Raw genomic sequence first — 18,906 nt, forward strand, 5'->3', positions numbered from 1 at the left:
AACGGTTTCAGATGCCTGGCCGCTGACCGCCTGGTGATGACTGGACCCTAGATGCCCTCCTGTGCCCTGATCCTGCTCTGTGGACCCAGACCCTCCCTTCCCTCGCCTGACTGAATGGCCCGGTGCCTGGCTGGGGTGACTCCCGTGGGTGGGCCCCTCTCTGTCCCGTAGTTGAGTGTGATCTGGTCCTACAGACTTGATTCTATCTGCAAATGGATGCACATTAGTCTTGGACACATCTGCAGCCTGTTTGTCCATGGGAGTGGATCTCTCCTTCACTGTGGTTCTCCTCAAGGTTTCTCTTTTTCCCACTGGGTTTAAGGGTCTAAGGACAGGGGATGTTCTGAGACTGTTCTCGTATGTTCCATCCTATCGCTGGCTCACATTTAAGGAGAGATTTGTGCGCACAACTGTAGACTTTGGGTACGTACCTCAACATGTGCGAGAAGAGGGAAACTGAAGTCATAGCCCCCAGTTGAGTTCACTCAGGCATGGACTTGGATGTGGAGGACACAGGTCGCCGACAGCTGACAGGGTCATTTCAGTGTCCCTCATGGGCTCATCTTATTATTGATGATGCCATTTGTCATTTACGCACGAGCTGTAGTCCTACTACTGCTACTACTGCCACTACTGCCACTACTGCCACTACTACTACTACTACTACTACTACTACTACTACTACTACTACTACTACTACTACTACTACTACTATTGGTGGGGAAAGTAATACCAGCATAGCCTATATCGCGCCATACAAACCTGCAAAAGTGCATAGATCCTCCATTGATGCCGTAGTTCTCGTTTTACTTATGAACTTATTTCATGATCATTTCTTATCAAGTTTTAATATTAAAATATTATTTCATAATGAAACCATCACATAATTTCATGACGCTAAAATGTAATTCTGCTGATTTTTTTTTAATTTTTTTTATTAATTTATTTTATTTTTTATTCAAGTACAGATTTGGCTACACTGCCGTATTATTCTGTGAGCTTTAGGCTTTATTTTGTGCATGTCCAGGACTTGTTGCTCTCTGCAGTCCCACTAATGTCCACTAGAGTCTTCCATAGACCCCACAGATCCATGAGACCGCACTAAAGTGTCTATGTACTTCACTATTCTACAGTCTATCTACATCTACATGACAATGAAGAGCAAAAACAACAGGAATTTCAAAGATTTGGTGTCCTCAGGTTCTGTAAACATTGTCCTATATTCTAATGAGTTAAAGGCTAAAGCCTAATTGAACAGGCCTATTTTTCTTTTCTGAAATAGTAGTTTAAGCTGTACGATAATATAATTTAACAGGTGTTTCAGTGTAATTTCATCAGAGGTGACCAAACATTTGTTATAACTTCCTCTAAACGCGCTTCTCTTCCCCTTCGTGTCAGAGCGCTTTACGGACTTCCTCCTCCCTCCCTGAGTCCCTCCACCCAGAAAGACGGACCTCGTACCAAAGCCTCAGGCCCCGGGACACGCACTGACCGCGACCACTTCCACAGACACTCCCGGAGAGACAGCGGGACCAGCCGAGCAGTGCAGCCGGACATAACAGCTCATGAGCGGTGAGAATCTGTGGCACCACCCGCTGGTTCTCAACAGTATGACAGGGCTGGTGTGGCTTAGATCCAAAACTTTTTAACTTCTGGATTGCTTGTAGTAGGGTACTCTTCCTCTTGGTTTGGACTTTGGTTAGATGGTTTAGTCTGGCTTTACCTAATCTTGTGCAGCAAATGTGTGATTTGTTTATGTTTTAGCCATAGGCCTAATTTATTTAACTACTTAAACTGGACCATGTAAGTAGTCTAATAACACTACGCCTACAAAATACTAGCCTAATAGTACCCCATAATAGCAAACTGAGTGGCTTAATTTTGTTGAGTCGTTATTTAGACATAATCTCTAGGATGTGGCAAGATGCTGAGTCAAGATACAGCCCGAACTTTGCACACAATTCACAACAGCACAAAATAGCCCAGAGACCTTTTGTCAGGTCTTGGTTGAGATCTTGCTTTAGTCCATTACTTTGCAGTCTTAGTTTAAAACTGAGTTAGTTCCAGACCTGGTTCTGGCTTAGTTTTAATTTGGACCCTGTTTAGTCCCGGATTAGGCCTGTTTTAGGTCTGTCATTGACTCATTTTGTCCTGCTTTAGTCTGTGTTTTGATCTGGCTCAGGTCTCTGCTGTGGTGTAGCCTTGCCTAAATGTTGGACTGTTGCTTAGACCTGTCCTAGACCTACTTTATTACTGAAGTATACTGAAATCCTGGTTTTGTACTTTTGAAGATTGCTGAGCAATGCCACTCCTTTGGTAATCTCCATTTTCATTCTTACTATTTGAACTGTCATAGATCAATCTACTAATGAGAGAAGAATATATAGTCAGACCATAGCTACGGTCATTTTTGGCACCTACGTCAAACAAGTTAATCTGAAGATGTTGTAAGACACAAACCAGGAAGTAGTTGCTAATTTTCTGGCTATCTTGGGTCAGTGTGGAGTTTTTGAAAGAGCAAAAAATAGGAAGGAAGTCCAGGGTTGGTTTGGCATGACAGCTAAGTAAGTAAAGTAACAGTGAGCTGATGAGGCGAAACCCAGACTTAAGCCAGTTCCTTAGACACAAGCCAGATCAGTGAGTTCAGTTCCAAGAAAGTGCTGAAACTCAGGACATTTTGTTTAACAGGGATGGCAAAACTACAATGTTTAGAGCTGTCAAGAATATTTTCAGTAACAGAGCAACATCTTGCACACTTAGCACACTTGCTTCACAACGAGGAGGTTCCATTTTCAACTTTACTGTTTTGAGTTTATTTGCTATTCTGGTTTAGTTGTGGTTTAGACCTGATCTAGTTCTCGTTTAGTCCAGCAGGGTTGGGTAGAGTAATGGAAAAGTATTGTTACTTTTTAGTGTTGTCACAATTTCATACTCAGTTTAGACTCAATATTCAGTTTTGACTCTGATGCCACTATGACAATAAAGAACTGTTTATTTAGACGATAAAATCATCTTTCATTTTCAACATTAAAGTAAGCAGTGCTGTTTTTATAATACCATGTGGTTTTATATCTGTGTAATCCCTTAGTCAACCAGGTATGTTCCATAGTGTTTTATAGGCATATACTAGTCTAGTCTAGTCTAGTTTACATATACTTGTTCTGATACAGCTCTAGATCATTCTAAAGCTGTTCAGGAAAGGTTCAGTTCTGTCCTGTGAATGTGACTTTTTAAAGTATTGATACTTGCTCAAATGAGTGTCTAGTTTCGATGCTAGTTTCAGTATCGATTAGTATCTGATTTTCGACGCTTTTTAACATTATTACTTATGCTAAATATTATATAGCCTGTAGTATGAAGTAGTTGTGCAAGAAATCACTCAAGTCAGTGTAAAAAAAGTATTTAAGGAAACTAAGTATAGTTGTACAGAGTCACTGTCTGGACATAACATCTGATTTATAATTGTGGTAAGTAAATGGAAATCAAGACTAAACCAAACCAGAAAAAGTATACTTTTCATGATTTGGTCTTGGTTCAGGAACAAATTCATGTTTAATATAGATTTAGTCCAAGTTTAATCTCCCCGAAAGACCAAGACTAAACTAGGACGAGGCAAGAACCAGAAGACCAGGACTAAATGACTGCAGTACTCTTTAATATAGTTTAGAGTCTGCTGGTCAGATGAGGTTCAGCCCATACTCCAGAGACCCAATTTTGGGCGGAGGACAATGATCTCATTCTGGACTCCAACTCCATAAATTATTCCGAGAGAACTGGGGTTGTCCTAGACCTGGTTTGCTACCTGGTCTAAAGCTGAATTGTAGTTTTTTGTAGAGTTTTTTTGTTTGTTTGTTTTTTTTAGACGAGGATTCTGCTGACATTTTAAACGGGGAATTGACAAAAAACTGAAATATGAAATGACAACCTAGTACAACAATCACATTTCAGAACATGTTTGCACAGTTCTAAATTGCAGTGCTGGCGATTTTTATGCAGAATAAGAAATGATGGTGCTTCAAATTTGCAGCCTTTGTGATTTGCTTGTTGTGTTTATTCAAATTGTGATTTCTATTCAACTGGGATTAATTTTAGACCTTAATTCTGACTAAGATCTGTTTCATTCTTAGTTCAACGGGCCTAGTTTTATTTCTCTTTTAGTCTTGGCTTAGACTTCCTTTAATCCAGTTATGGTTTTGTCAGTATATTGTGCCCATTTAGTACTGGCTTTGGGCTGGTTTGATCCTTACTGCTGGTTTAGTCCTTTTTTAGGTCTGGATTAGACTTGGTTTATTCCTGATTAGTTTTGTCCTAAAATATCTTATACCTGGTTTAGACCTAGTTCAGGTCTTCCTGGTCTAAACTGGGTTTAGTCCTGCTTTAGTCCGTATCCCGGTTCAGCCTTATTCAAATATCTGTTTTGTTTATGGACCGTTTATTCAGGTCTATAATTTCCATATTAACAAATGTTGCGTGTCCAGGTGCATTATGGGAAGAGACCAGCCCTGAACCAGATCTGAGAGACTTTAGAATCAAGGAGACCGACAAACTTCACCCCAGGTAAAGATTTAGATGCTAATGCTGCCTTACACAAGAAGTCCTTGTTTGACCTGGTTTTGTTCTAGTACATTTATCCATATTCATCATAATTGAATAAGTACTACTGCTATTGCTATGTTACTATAACTAGTACTACCACTACTACAACTACAAGAGGTGTGTAATGATCTGTTATATTCACTTGAGTAACTTTTTGTATAAATTGTAGTTTTTTCATAAGTATTAGTACTCATGAGTATAAATTTGGACTACTCTACCCACCACTTGGCTGTTTGATCTGGATTTAGTCCTGGTTTAGTTCTGGTCTAGATACAGGTTCCAGTCTGGGTGGTATCTAGGTGGTATCTGTCGAACAAAACATTCCAAGCAGATAAGTAACATCATTAATCTTGTGTAGACCAGGTTAAGTCCAAGATTGATTCTGGTTTAGTCCTGATTACGTTTAATTCATTTTGATTCTGTATTTATCTTAAGATAAAGAATTTAAGCAACTTTCTGGCAGAGTTTTATTGGCTGAATATTGAAATAGTTCCAGGACGTTCATCCCTCATTTTCTCCATCGCTTCTGCTTTTTGTGTTTGAAAATAACCTTAAGCTGATGAAGGAAGGAAATGTTAAGTAAAACAGGGTTAATATTTACTGTGTGAAAAGGAAGTTTAAATGTACTGAGAAACCCCTCCCTGAGTTTCATGTAAGAGCCAAAATGAAACTCCTAGCTGCTAGCTATACTGTTGGATGGTCTTCTTTGACTTGGTTTAGTCTTGTAATAGTCCTGGTTTAAATCCTGGTTCAAGACCTGGTTGACATTAGCCCATGAGATTACTTTCTAGTCCGGGTTTAATAGTCCCAAATGTTGACATAAATAGACCTTAGTTTTAGATCAATTGAGCTGGTTTAGACAGTTTTTTGTCCTGACTGTCTCTGGTTCAGTTCTTGTCTTTTGTAAATTTTGTCTATTTTAAAGTTTTAATGTCGAGGTTTCTTCATCATTAGTCTTGGTTTGGTCCTGTTCAGGTGGCATTCTGGTTTAGACCTGGTACTGTCCAAGTATTTTTGCCTTGTGTTGATTCTGGGTTTGGACCCGGTTTAGTCTTGGTTCTACATAAGATACCACGGAATATCTTCATTAGTCCAACCATTTAAATGTGCTGTGCCTGATAGTCACGGTCTATAAAATGGGAAAAACAGAAGTAATTCATTTTAAATTGTTTGCAATGATCCAAAGTTTTTCTTCCCTTTCCCAACGCATTCCTATCATTAACCTAATTATTCCCTACAATCAGTTTATAAGTGCTTTTTACAACTTTCAGAGACCTAAGCAAAGTTTTGCTATCACAGATGGGAGTGCTAACAACATGCATGCTAACAGTAGACCAACATTGCTTCCTGGTTTTCGCACCATAGAATGTTTTATACGTCGATGCGACAGTGGTGTCATTTGAACACTAAGAGCTACTTTTACAATATATCTGTACAGGGGCAAAACTGTTAATTAAGTCTTGCTTTTTTGTTATTAAGTGCAACTTCAATATGATTTGAGAATGCAGATTTTTTTTATCTTTGCTCTTTCAGGTCATAGAAGTCAAACAGAGGTTATCGTGGGGTCAAAGGTCACGTAATGCAGACTGTAAAGTGTGTGGTGGTGGGAGATGGCGCTGTGGGGAAAACATGTCTGCTTATCTCCTATACAACCGGAGCCTTCCCCAATGAATACATACCCACTGTGTTTGACAACTACAGCAGCCAGGTGAGTCTAATCCAGTTCTGAACCGAGACTAGACCAGGACTGAAGCAGGACTGAAGCAGGACTGAAGCAGGACTGAACCAGGACTGAATCAGGACTGAATCAGGACTGTATCAGGATTAAATCCAAACTGAACAGGGACCTAACCAGGTGACCAAAAGAGAGATTAAACCATGAATAAACCAGGACTGAAACCAGCACTAAACCCAAAATGAAGAGTTACCAAACAAGGACACCAAAGGAAGGATTAAACCACGACTAGACCATGACTAAATCAGAACTAAAAAAAAAAAAAAAACAGGACTAAACCAGGACTAAAGCAACAGTGAAGCAGATTTAGGTACAGATTAAACCAGACCTAAACCAAGACTAAACCAGGAGAAATAAACTAGGATTGAAGCAAGGACTAAACATAAAAATAGAGTAAACCAGAGAACTTAACCAGGGACTAAGTCAGAACTAAACCCGGTCTCTCTCTTTTTGCAGGTGACAGTGGATGGCCGAACTCTGAGTCTGAACCTTTGGGACACAGCGGGGCAGGAGGAGTACGATCGACTCAGGACCCTCTCGTATCCACAAACAAATGCCTTCATCATCTGCTTTTCCATCTCCAGCCCCGCCTCCTATGAAAACGTCCTGCACAAGTGGTACCCCGAGGTCAGTGTTGGGTTAGTCCAGGTATAGTTCTGGTTTGGTCCTGGTTTAGTTCTGGGTTAGACCTGGCCTGGTCCAGGTATAAGCCATTGTTAGACGTGGTTTTGTCTTGGTTTAGACCAGGTATTTAGTCTTGGGTATAAGCAAATTTCGACCCCATTTTGGGTAACAACTTATTTATAAGAATGTTGGTTTACAGCTGGATTGGTTTCGGTTTAGCTCGGGTTTAATTTGGATTTAGTTCCTGGTTGACTCTCCTTCTGTGCCAGCAATTAACAACAGTGAAATAATTTTTCTTCAGAAAAATGGCATGAACAAAACCTACTTTTCCTCTAGGTGACTCACCACTGTCCAGGCGTGCCAATCCTCCTGGTCGGGACAAAGAAGGACCTTCGCGAGGACCCGGAGATCCTGAAGAAGTTGAAGGAGTCAAACTCAGCACCTGTGTCCCAAAGTAGTGGACAGTCTTTGGCCAAACAGATCCAGGCCGCACGCTACCTCGAGTGCTCGGCTCTGAATCAAGACGGGATCAAGGATGTCTTCAGCGAGGCTGTGCGGGCCTATCTAAACCCACAGCCGCCTCCTAGGAAGAAGCCATGCAGGCTACTGTAGGACCAACAGGACTGGGTTAGATCTGCTTTAGTCTTGGTCTAGTCCCAGTTTAGGTGTAGTCCTGACCCCAGTTTAGACTGGGTTTAGTACTGGTTTAGCCCTAGTTCCTACTTAGACTTTCTTTTCCCAAGTAAAATTAAAATAACTTAAAATAAAATTATAGTCAAGTGGAAGTAAAAAGCCACAAGACAACAATTATTCCAGTAAGAGTGGTATAAACATTTTGTGAAAACACTTCCCAAGTCTTAACTAGATGTAATCTTTGTTATTTTGAGTTCATCTTTTGCCTGCCAGATTACATTACTTAATAAAAAATGGGTTACTGATATTACTCAGATGAATACAAGTATGGACGAAACATGTTCTACAACTACTACATTTTGAGCATGTTTTCTATCATTTTAAGAGTTCTCCTGTTCTCTATTGATGGTAACCCTTCCATGACAGTCTGCAGGGTTTAGTCTTAGGGTTTGGTCTGGACTAATTCTGTTGAAGTCAGTTATTTTCCAGTACGCCCTTCTCAGTTTTATCTACTTATTTTAAGACATTGTTTTAATTTTAAGTTCTATTTTAATATAGATCAAAGGAACACAAAATAAGGGCTAAACCAGGTTTTAACCGGTATAAAATCAGGGCTTTTTTCAAAACACAAAGGGATATATAAATATATATTTAGTTCATGTTTTATGTGTATTTAACATGTTCATGTTATGTTTGTAATAATATATACAAATACTGTGATTCACACAGGAGGAGAGTTTCACTTTGTTTCTTTTTTACATTAGGCTGAAAAAAAACTACAAGGTTAGAACAAGGTGTGTGGCAAGATGCAAAATGTATGAGTACTGTTAATTTAAAGCCCCACTGTGTAATTTTTTGGCCAAACAATAGACTAAAATCAAAGTTAATGTAATAAAAACATTCAAAATGTAGGAAAAACGTGAGTCCTTACTGTGAGTAAGCTTGCATCTCCACAAACCTGACTCTTACTTGGCCTGGATGAGGGCTGTATCCATCTCTGTGTTAATGTTCTAATTTCATGGAATTATGCAGGTGACATTCTACCTCCAGAAAGTTACACAGTGCTGCTTTAAAGTATAATTATTACTCAAGTAATAATAAAAAGTGGTCATCCAGATAATTTAATAAATTAAAAAGGAGTACAGGTGGTGAAATTAGTAAAAATTAGAGTAACACTTTGGCATTACATCAAACATATTAAGAATATCGATACTTTGCAGCGATATCATCTTGGGGGGAGGGCTCTTTCTGTCTGGATTGTCTTGAAATAAAGATCCGAGTCAAGCCTAACTTGAATAACTTCTGGCAGAACAGTGCCTACAGTTAGCATCACACCCCCAAGCGATGTTGATGACATCAGCTGCAAAGCATCAATTGAGTTTGCTTGAGTTTCTTAACTAGAAGTTTACACTCACAACATGGCAGCTATAACTGAATGTGTAGGTTTCCATGGCAACCATCTCTCCTTAATACAGGGCTGTCAATTTTAGAGCAAAGCTTGGAGTGAGATTTCAACAGGGATTCGGAATCCCAGTTAAGCAAATATCTTTACTATCAGCAGATGTACTCTGTTTTTCACTGGGGTGGCACTGCAGACACTTATAATTTGACACCAGGTTTTACAAGATTTAAGCAGCAGTCTAGTCTTAATGTTTTATTATGAAAAATCATATGTGTTCAGTAGAATGAGGATTACAGAATTACTTTATAAAAATAGCTTGTATTTCCTGCATTTTAACATGTTTTGAAGCTTACTAAAGAGTCCCCCCCAGTGGAGCTGCATCTCACCTGGGCCTCTTATTTTTACTCAGACCACTTTATTACTTAACTGAAGTTTAGCCCAGATAAACAAATATGACTTTGCCAACACTGGCCAAATGCAGTGACAGAACTTGTCTTGATCCCCTTTAACTGCATATGACCAGTAGCCTCAATTACTGTAGGTTAATAAAATGGTATTGGTCATTGGTAATAGGTTAGCCTATTGAGCTGGACATGTATGAACATCTTACACAGACACACATGCATGGACTAAAAGATTGTTAGCAACTTGTTAGTTCTTGTTGATATGTGTTATAATTGCGGTGAAATATACCTTTAAAGTTTATGTGAAGATAGGTCAGGATTAGCGAAGGAGAGGTTGGACTTTTAGACTAATAAGAAATAATTTTAAGTGAATAAAACAGCATATTGTGTGTATGAGACGGCATCATCTTCCCATTTGTTTGGTTTTTTTTTTTTGCGTGAGATACCAGGACAGGAGAGTGGCGTGAGAGCGTGTGAAGACCCTCAAATGCATGAGTCTCACCGCAAACGCATGAGTTGACAGCCGATTTAATCATTAATACTTCATTGCTCCAGACCGAATCATGTTCTCTGCAAATCTGATCGAAACTGGGACTGCACAGTGAGCTTTGAATCAAGCTTTATTACAAACATATGTAAAATGACACAAATCATCTTTCAAAAGGAAATGTCCATTGGTCCTTGGGGCTTTGGTTACAGCTGTCACACTTCAGTTCGATCCTTTAGTATTGTCCTTTTTCTCTTCTGCTCATATGTTCTTGATATAGAAAACATCATTAAGAGGTTTCAATGTGCTATGGTGATGTTGAAAATTATACAGTATATAGTTATTTGCACTTTTGCATAGTTTTTTTTTTTTTCATTTAAGGTTAAAGTTTTTGTTTGAGGGCATGACCACCATCAACAATTGTGCTAAAATTCTGGCATAATATTTTGAATTTGCATTTGTTCTTTTCTAGATTTTCCTTGTATTTCACAGTCAACTTAAAAAAAAAAAAAGTTTTTGTTTCAATTTCTGGTGTTGATTCTTCATTATGGCCCAAAACAAGTGAGACAAACAATTTTTACTTTAGGTAAAGAATGCCAGTGTTTGTCTCCACTAAGTTTAGGTGCAGGACAGGTGTCAATATATATGTGATTTACCATGAAAGAGATTGTAGACCTGAAAATCTATAAAAATAATCATTTTCTTAAGCGATTGGGTTGAAATGACAACAGTCACACTAGTGTAGTTGATAAGCACTATCACTTTTAACCTAGTCCTAGATTTTGATAAAAAAATGTGTTGACAGAAGATGTCAAACTTTTTTGTTTCATGTAGATCAAGCCAGAATTAACAGAGAAAATAACCATATGTCGAGAAATTAAATCAGCAATTAGACAGTTAAAAAGGTACAACTTTTCTAGTAGAGGGTTTAAAACCTTCTGATCTCTGCCACTACATCAGACCAATAGTTGCCAATAGTTTATTTCTCAAATGGGTTCAAGTTGGTAAGATTTAGCAACAGGGGTTTGTCAGAACTGCACTGGAAGAAAAAAACATTATTAAATATTTTTAACAAATAAAACAGGATTGATATGGTAAATCCCAAACTGTCAAAATGTCCAAGGAAAGCTATACATCTCCATGAGCCAGACAGGTTGCGAATCTTGAACCAGAAAAGTGCAAGGCAAAATCTACCACTGATATCTGACCTACCCACATTCTCTATGGAAAACTGTGCTCTTCGCATGAACCCAACCTAGAATAATTATCATCCAAAAACTTCTTGACCACTTTGGACCCCATCTCCTTGTTCATTCAGTCTTGCCATTTTTGTAGATTCAGTAGCGTTTATCTTCTGCCGGCGTGGCTACCATCACCTCTTTGCTCCTGAAGTCCCAAAAGGCTGTGATGTGGAAGGCCATGTTGGAGAAGACCACCAGGTACTCAAACAGTGCAAACAGAGTGTACACTACACAGAAGAGGACAAGGGGAAGAGTCAGAGCTAAAAATAGTTATTTAGCCAAGATAAGATTCCAACATTATGCATGACTGACAATTTGCAAACACTAAAGCCTTATTTCACAGCTTAAAAAAATTGGAAAAATCAAGAAGTAGTGATTCAGTCCTGATTTCTGAGCACTCAAAATACTACAGACGCACAAGTGTAGGGCTGCCGCGATATTGATACTACTTTAGACCACTGACACAATAGGGCAAAAGCAGAATTTCCAGTAAGCCCTGACCAGATTATTAAAGAACAAAAGTTGCAATGCATGAACAGCAGAACTATTTACTTTGTGTTACATCATAGTTATTTCTTCAGCCAAGTACAGCTCTATGCTTATAGTACAACAAACGTTTCCCCTTAGTGTACACTAGCAATACATTTTAAGGCACAAACAGTATTGTATCTATTATTTAGTGAACAATAAGCTGATAAAGTAATTACACAAGGATAAAATTGGATAGCTTTTCTTAAAGAGGTCACATGTGGTTTTCCATGTATTAAACAAAATCATAGGGGACCTTATTAAAATACTTTGGGAACCTTTCTATTGGTGTCCAACGTTTGTAAATATTTGAAAATATATTTTGAAAATATGTTCTTTTTCTGTACATGTGACACTGAACCATTGTGTCCACCATGTTTGTTTAGAAAAGGTGCCATACATTTCTCTGATAGGTTAATTTACAAGTCTATCCCATCCATCGGCACATGAGAAGTTGAGGCCCAGAATTTTGGTTAAGAATAGAAAGATTCTAGGCCGACATGCACATGTTTGTGCAAATGAAACAAAAAAAATTCCAGGTTTGTTATTGAGAGATTTATTGAAAGACTCAAAAAAGCTGTTAAAAAAAGTTACGCCAAGTGAATTATTTTGTTGTAATAATTATTTTAAAACTGAGAAGAATGGGCTCACCTCCATGCTCACAGAACTCGTTGTGTCGTCTGAAGAAATAGAACGCACACACACAACAGATGATGTTAAACAGGAAAAGACGCCGCTTCCACCTGTATGATGTCACTTCCTGCGACAAAGGAAGTTGGTTTGTATATAAACATAACAGACTTATTTATATGAATCAACAGAACTACTGACTGATGGAAGATTTGGTTAATATTAATCCATAGGTTCACTCAATTGTGGCATTGCAAACTGTTAATATCACATTGTTATAATAACTTTCTTTGTTATAACAAAAACATACTTTATTAACTAATTCTGGTCTAGTTAAGGTTCAGTCTTGGTCTAGTCCTGGTTAAGTCCCATTTTAGTCCTGGTTTCGGTCTTGTCTCACCTCTGAATGGAGGGAGTGTCTCTGGATGACAAACCACAGGCGGAGCGTTGTGAGCATGTGCAGAAGAGAGCTGCCAATGAACGTGATGAAACCATATTTATGAATTTCTGCAAGAAGAAATTATACATTTACTTTGTATCCATTTTTCACATCAACACATTTGTTAGTTTTGGCTTATGAGTTAGTAGTGGCTCAGAGTTTGCCAACAAACAGGTCTCATGACCCACCCCACAGAACTGCATCTATTGTACTGAATTTAACTGAAGACTGCACATTGTGAAGTGAATAAAGATGCAATATATAGGTTTTTTGGTAAAATCCACTTTCACCTCCATGGGGATGTTATTGCTTTTCCTAAATGTCCCACGTTATCTATCAAACAGTTGTCTATCATGCATTTATTCATGACAGGTGGTTTTATTGTTAAAGAAATACTTGGCCCTGTGGCGTATCTACTGCTTGTGATCCAGAATAAACAAGTCTTCAATATTTTATAAAGATATGAGTCTGGTCACTGGTGAATCTCGACATTTTCAAATGTACAAGATTGACAGGTGGATTAGAGAATCTCGGACACGCACGGTCCGTCCATAAAAGATAAAAGAAAAATATCACAGGGGTCTGAAAACCATCGCAGATTTCTGCAGATTCAATGAGCAAAGCACTAAACCCTGTTAATCTGAGGTGAAAAAATTAGATTTTATTTGTAACCAATGAGCCCCCTCATTTCACATGTTACTGAAAAAACTGATTTGATTGCACAATCATGTTTGGCAGGGCCTGACACGCAACGCAGTGTGTGGGGACCAGACTGATATCAATCTGTATAAAAAATACAGAGAGATGTCAATCCAAAATGTCTCTCCCTGGAGACAAGCACGGATCCTGCACCTAAAAATGTACATAGTACATCTTTAACCCCAGATAAATAGACAAAAATTTCAGGATATAAAAGTTCCTCAAAGCAGGTTTAGAATATGTGCTTAAAAAAGATGGTTCCCTCTAAAAGGTTCAGAAGCAGATGTCAGTAAAAGGTTAAACAAATATGAAGAGATCATGAACGGGAAATGTGTGCTGTAAATTAGTGCTGACTGCAAGTCTATTTCTGTCCATTCTAAAAGGGAACAGTTCCACTCACTGTACGTCTCGGTGGAGCCCACATAAGTCAGCACCAACAGCCCCGTGTTTTCTGTCAGGCTGAGGAGCAGAGTGAGCCCACTCAGAAGCAGCTCCAGCATCCGATTGTGGAAGTGCCTGTGGTAGAAGGAGAAATAAGCTGCAGAGACGAGGTACCTCGGCGCCGAGTGAAGCCCGATGAACCCTCGCCAAATATAGCGCTCCGGGACACGGCTGATCGCAGAGCTGATGGAGGGTAAATAGTTCCTCACCTGAGAAAGAAAGTCATTAGGGCTCCATGATTTAGAAAAAAAAAATGTAATTATGACAAGCATTACGATTAATATTTGCAATGTTTTAATGACAGGATTCTGTTTTACGTTCTCAAACAACTGGAAAAGAGACTAAAAAATATGAATTGACAAACTAAAACAAGACTCACATTTTAGATCATGTTTGTACAAATCTAAACTACATGGTTGGCTGTGTAGAATATGACAGGATATTTTGTCATTTGTAAAGGAAACAATGGTACTAAAAATCCGATTTGCTAATATCATCCATTCAAATAGCGATTTTGATTCAACTGCGATTATTCCTGCATCCCTTGAAGTCATCATGAGCACATAACTGGAAAATGCAGAAAGAACTGAGATTTTAGAGATTTTCAAACAACAAAAAAGCGCAGTACCTCACAATGAGTGTAGGTGGCATCGCTGTAGTGGTACATCAGTGTAACTGCGAGACAGATCAGGAGGCCCCCAAACGGCAGCAAAACGGTCCCAACAGCAAAGTACGTGAACGGGATTCGAACCAGCAGCCGGTCCCTCTCCAGGTTGCTGTACGGACCCTGCAGCATCCTTCAGAGCAGAAACCACAAAGCACGAGATCAAATACATTTTAAAAGAAATTCTTGAATATTTCAAATTAGGACTGCACAATGTATCGCAAAAGTGTTAAAGTAAAGTTAGTATCATGTTATAGATGCAATATTCGATACCGCAATTTGCTCAATATACCACAAAAAACAAGGTTCTCAATCTGACAAAAATGCACTGTTTCTTGTTATGTGTCATGATACTATATTTTAAACTCGATTTTGATACTAGGGAATAGACTCAATACACAATACCAATACTGGTACCACGATGATAATTAAAAACACTCTTGCTTTAGACAATTTAATGTCATTTTCAACATTACATCATAGTATTTTCTTTTACCATGTGGTCTTGTATCTGCGTAATCCCCAAGTTGTTTTGGTAGGTTCCATAGTGGTCAATGGGTGTATACTAGACTGGGTGGTCTTTTTCTGATACATCTCAAGTTCATTCTAATGCTATTGAGGAAAGGCTCATTTCTGTCCTGTGAATGTAACTTTTTTAGTATCAATACTGGCTCAAATGAGTATCTAATTTTGATATTAGTTTTAGTATCGATTAGTATCTGCTTTTTGATACTTTTGTCAAATATGTTAAATAAAGCAGATTTTAATAATGATTTTCATTAAGTCCAAAATTTGCCTGGTCCTGGTTTTGTCTCTGTTAAGTTTTTTGTTTTTTTTATTTTGAAAGAGTTTCACTAATAAATTAAATCATGTCTTTTTAAAAAACTGTATTAAAATATCAATATCGCAGTTCTTAACAACCATATCACAAAATTTCCCACTATTGTGCAGTCCTATTTCAGATAAATTACAAGGTGTAACAAAATAAAATTATTTTTACACACTGCTAGGCCACCATCTTAGTTAAAAAATAATATGAAGCTTGTGATATTTTGCAAAACCATATATAAACAAGGACAAAATTATGACTAATGTGAGGGAATAAGGTGGTTTCACAGTGGCTTACCTGGTAGAAGCCCAGGTCCGAGTCCTGACTTGGTTGAGTTTGGTGCTTGTCATGACCCTAATATTCTATTACTAATCACTAATTACCACTCACAGAGACAAACAAATGGCATACTTAAACACATACTTTTATTTTAAGATATATATGTATTCCTTGTAAATATTCTGTTGTATTTCACTACAATTATAAACTTAATTTGTTGGACTGCACCAGTTATAGTAGTGATTAATTAGTGGTCACCTAGTCAAACATTTCTATAACATATACATGGTTTCTGATACATTTTCAACCAGATACAGACCAGAGGATCTCGTGATAGAGAAGTATAAATTAAAATGTTATAAAATTGACAATCTTCTTACAAATACATGTTGTATTTGATGTATGTACCATATGTTTACAAGCCTTTCATCCACCTACAGCAAACTGTTATTCTTACTCAACATCAGCCTGTCCAGGGACTATAACCTGGCACCATACGTCTTTCCTGTTCTTTTTTTTAAGGTCAGTGTAATGTCGTGCACTGTTCCTGTCTAAATAAAATCATACCATACTATTAGCTTTGTCTTGTTGGTAATAAAACCTCTACTTCTTGGTACATGGAATAGGTTAAATTCTGTGTGTATAGCCCAAATGAAGACCAGTTTCAATGACATAATGATCCAATGTTGGTCTATGTGAGTCTAAAGATCAGTACTGTCGAGTAAGGATTCAAAAATGTTATAATTATCAGCTGACACAGATAAGATACAATGCCTTCTCTGCTCAGAACAAAAACAGAAACTTGGGGTTGGTAAATGTCAAAAACTTCGGTCCATAAAGTTTGTGATCTTACGCGATCTCTACATTAAATTGGAAGAAACACAACCGACAGTGCTAAAAAGTCTGATGACAAATAAAAACTCACCTTTAATGCATTAACCGGTGCATGTGTCCGCCTGTATTCACTGGAGATTCACCTGTTAGCTCGGATTAGCTCAGGTTAGCCTCCCGGAGCTAACTGCATTTTCTTGTATTTAGACAGCAACTTCAGCTTCAACTGGACTAAACAGACAATACGACAATACGTAACTCCGGGTCGGCTCTTTTTGCTGTCAGTAAACGCGAATCGGCCTTTGTTGAAACTTTAACATGTTTGTCGTTAATTTTCGAGCTGTCCACGTAGAGCCACCGTGACCGGAAATCACCCTTTCAAATTAAAAGCGTCTTCCTGCCTTCCATTTCCGGTTTATCACAGACAGCTATTTCTCGCACCTGTGGTTGCGTTTTAGATCTGTGGGTTAGAAGCCAAACTAAAACACGTTGTAACATGTCTAAAGGCCAAATACACAAAGACACAAAGTAGGCTACTTCTCTAATGATGAAGAGCCCCATTCAACTGTTCAGATGCACCTATGGAAACAAACTAGGAAAACAGCCAAGATCAGACAGAAGCACAGCTGCATAAAATTCAAGTATAGGCCTGTCTTCCATATACAAGCCAGCACCAGTGAAAAGTACTGCTGTAATCAATGGGGACATGGCTGGTACACCTTCACATAGGCAGGAGACTGTTAAACCAAAAGAATAACCTCAGAATACAAAATAAGAGAGGTACCATTCAGCTGTTCAGTCTGTAGATAAATGATTTAAAATTCAAAATTTGTCATGATAATATTTATTTTAGTTGTTATTATAGGCTATTGTGACCTGAATAATCACAATTATCTTGACATCCCTAAGGCATTTTTCCAAAAGAGTGACAAAAAGCAAGTCGCTCAACAGAAAATCCTTCATGTAGACCACAAATGAGAACACACGCAGAGGAGGAACCATACAACCGCCCAGATATTTGAGCAGCTGTATAGTGCACTGTAAATTACATCTTAAATAGGGCTTTATAACAGTTAATTAAAGGCATATTCAACCAACAAGACATGAAAAGGTCATGGCTTATTTTTAAATAATATGCCTAAATTTTAAAACTGTCAAAATACTTTCTCACAACACTGGGTAACTGTAACTAACAAAAGCACATCTTATATTCCAACCGTATGCATTGAGTCCATACATTGTGCCTTGTTTTGGTGAAAGCAGCCGTTTCAGTGAATGAAAAAGAGAATATTGAAAATGAATGAGTGTTTTGTGAAACCGGGACGTCTCCGAAGCCTCAGAGTCAAAGGAGCAGAAGACCCATACAGAGACACAATTGTCCAAGAGTCTTCCTTCGTCACTGTAAGAAGTTAATCAACACAAAACAGTCCAGCAAATGGGAAAATAAGATGAACAATGCAAGTTATTTCAGAAATTAATAGTTTGTTTTTGTGTTAAAGATAAGGACTAAAAGCAGCCAAAACTGGATTTAAAATTGGACTGAACAAGTATTTAAATCAGGACTACGGACAAGCATTTAAACCAAGACTAAAGAAAGTCTAAACCAAATCTAAACCTAGACTACAATAGAAAAAAAATCTAAATAAGGACTTAAGTTAATAGGACTTAATATGTTCAGAATCAGCTTTAAACAGGACTGAACCAAGGTGAGACCTGGAGAACTTAAAGGTGCACTATTACACACACCACACACTAGGTGCGCAACTTTTTCCGTCCGCAATCTGCTTATTTCCATAGAGATGATATTACTTTGTCTGAAACTATCCACAGTATGGCATTTAACATTTGTATCTTGCATTTATTTAATTACAAGTGCTTTAATAGCTCAAAAATACCTTTAAAAACATGCATTCTTAGTGAGACCAGGCTCGCCTCATTACAGCTCTGACCTGTAACTTGGCCTGTGGTGTCCCCTGCTTGTCTCCGTGGAGATACATAGGTTGTAATGCTATAGGCTACTGTACATTCCAGGCAAAGCAATAACATTTTCTAGAGACAAGTAGGTGGTGGACCCGCCATAAGAAAAGCAGTGGTGGAAAGTAATAAAGTAAAAGTAGTAAAGTACTGTACTTAAGTACAAATTTGAGGTATCTGTACTTTACTTAAGTCAATTTTAAAGTGGATAATTTTTACTTTACTACATTTGAGAGAATGGTAAATGGTCACATTTTTCTATAGCGCTTTTCTCCCTTCAAGGCACTCAAATCGCTTTAAAACACACCAGTGTACGCACACACTGAGGGCAAGGTGGGTTAAGTGTCTTGCCCAAGGACACAACGACAGCATTGAGTTAGAATCGCACCACCAACCTATGGATCAATGGATCTGACCGCTCAACCAATGATGTTTATGTCAAGAGCGGGATTCAAACTGCCAATCTTCAG

At 38.2% G+C, this 18,906-nt stretch overlaps 2 protein-coding genes across 2 annotated transcripts; one reads left to right on the forward strand and one right to left on the reverse strand.

Annotated features, from left to right (window-relative positions):
* The first annotated feature begins 1,404 nt into the window (after window positions 1–1,404).
* On the forward strand, window positions 1,405–7,802 carry LOC117382008 (rho-related GTP-binding protein RhoG-like). Its single transcript, XM_033979076.2, has 5 exons — window positions 1,405–1,572; window positions 4,479–4,557; window positions 6,130–6,304; window positions 6,788–6,958; window positions 7,292–7,802. Exons 3-5 carry the CDS (start codon window positions 6,176–6,178, stop codon window positions 7,565–7,567), a joined length of 576 nt encoding a protein of 191 aa, XP_033834967.1. The 5' UTR covers window positions 1,405–1,572; window positions 4,479–4,557; window positions 6,130–6,175; the 3' UTR covers window positions 7,568–7,802.
* A 2,676-nt stretch (window positions 7,803–10,478) lies between these two features.
* Window positions 10,479–16,853, reverse strand: pgap2 (post-GPI attachment to proteins 2). The gene is made up of 6 exons (XM_033979075.2): window positions 16,557–16,853; window positions 14,488–14,656; window positions 13,819–14,068; window positions 12,681–12,787; window positions 12,302–12,410; window positions 10,479–11,349 (listed from the first exon to the last, which is right to left on the reverse strand). The coding sequence occupies exons 2-6, from the start codon at window positions 14,653–14,655 to the stop codon at window positions 11,219–11,221; spliced, it is 765 nt and encodes a 254-aa protein (XP_033834966.1). The 5' UTR covers window position 14,656; window positions 16,557–16,853; the 3' UTR covers window positions 10,479–11,218.
* Between the last annotated feature and the right edge of the window lie 2,053 nt (window positions 16,854–18,906).

The sequence above is a fragment of the Periophthalmus magnuspinnatus genome, chromosome 14, assembly GCF_009829125.3.
Source record: "Periophthalmus magnuspinnatus isolate fPerMag1 chromosome 14, fPerMag1.2.pri, whole genome shotgun sequence".
In the NCBI taxonomy this organism is placed as follows: Eukaryota; Metazoa; Chordata; class Actinopteri; order Gobiiformes; family Gobiidae; genus Periophthalmus; species Periophthalmus magnuspinnatus.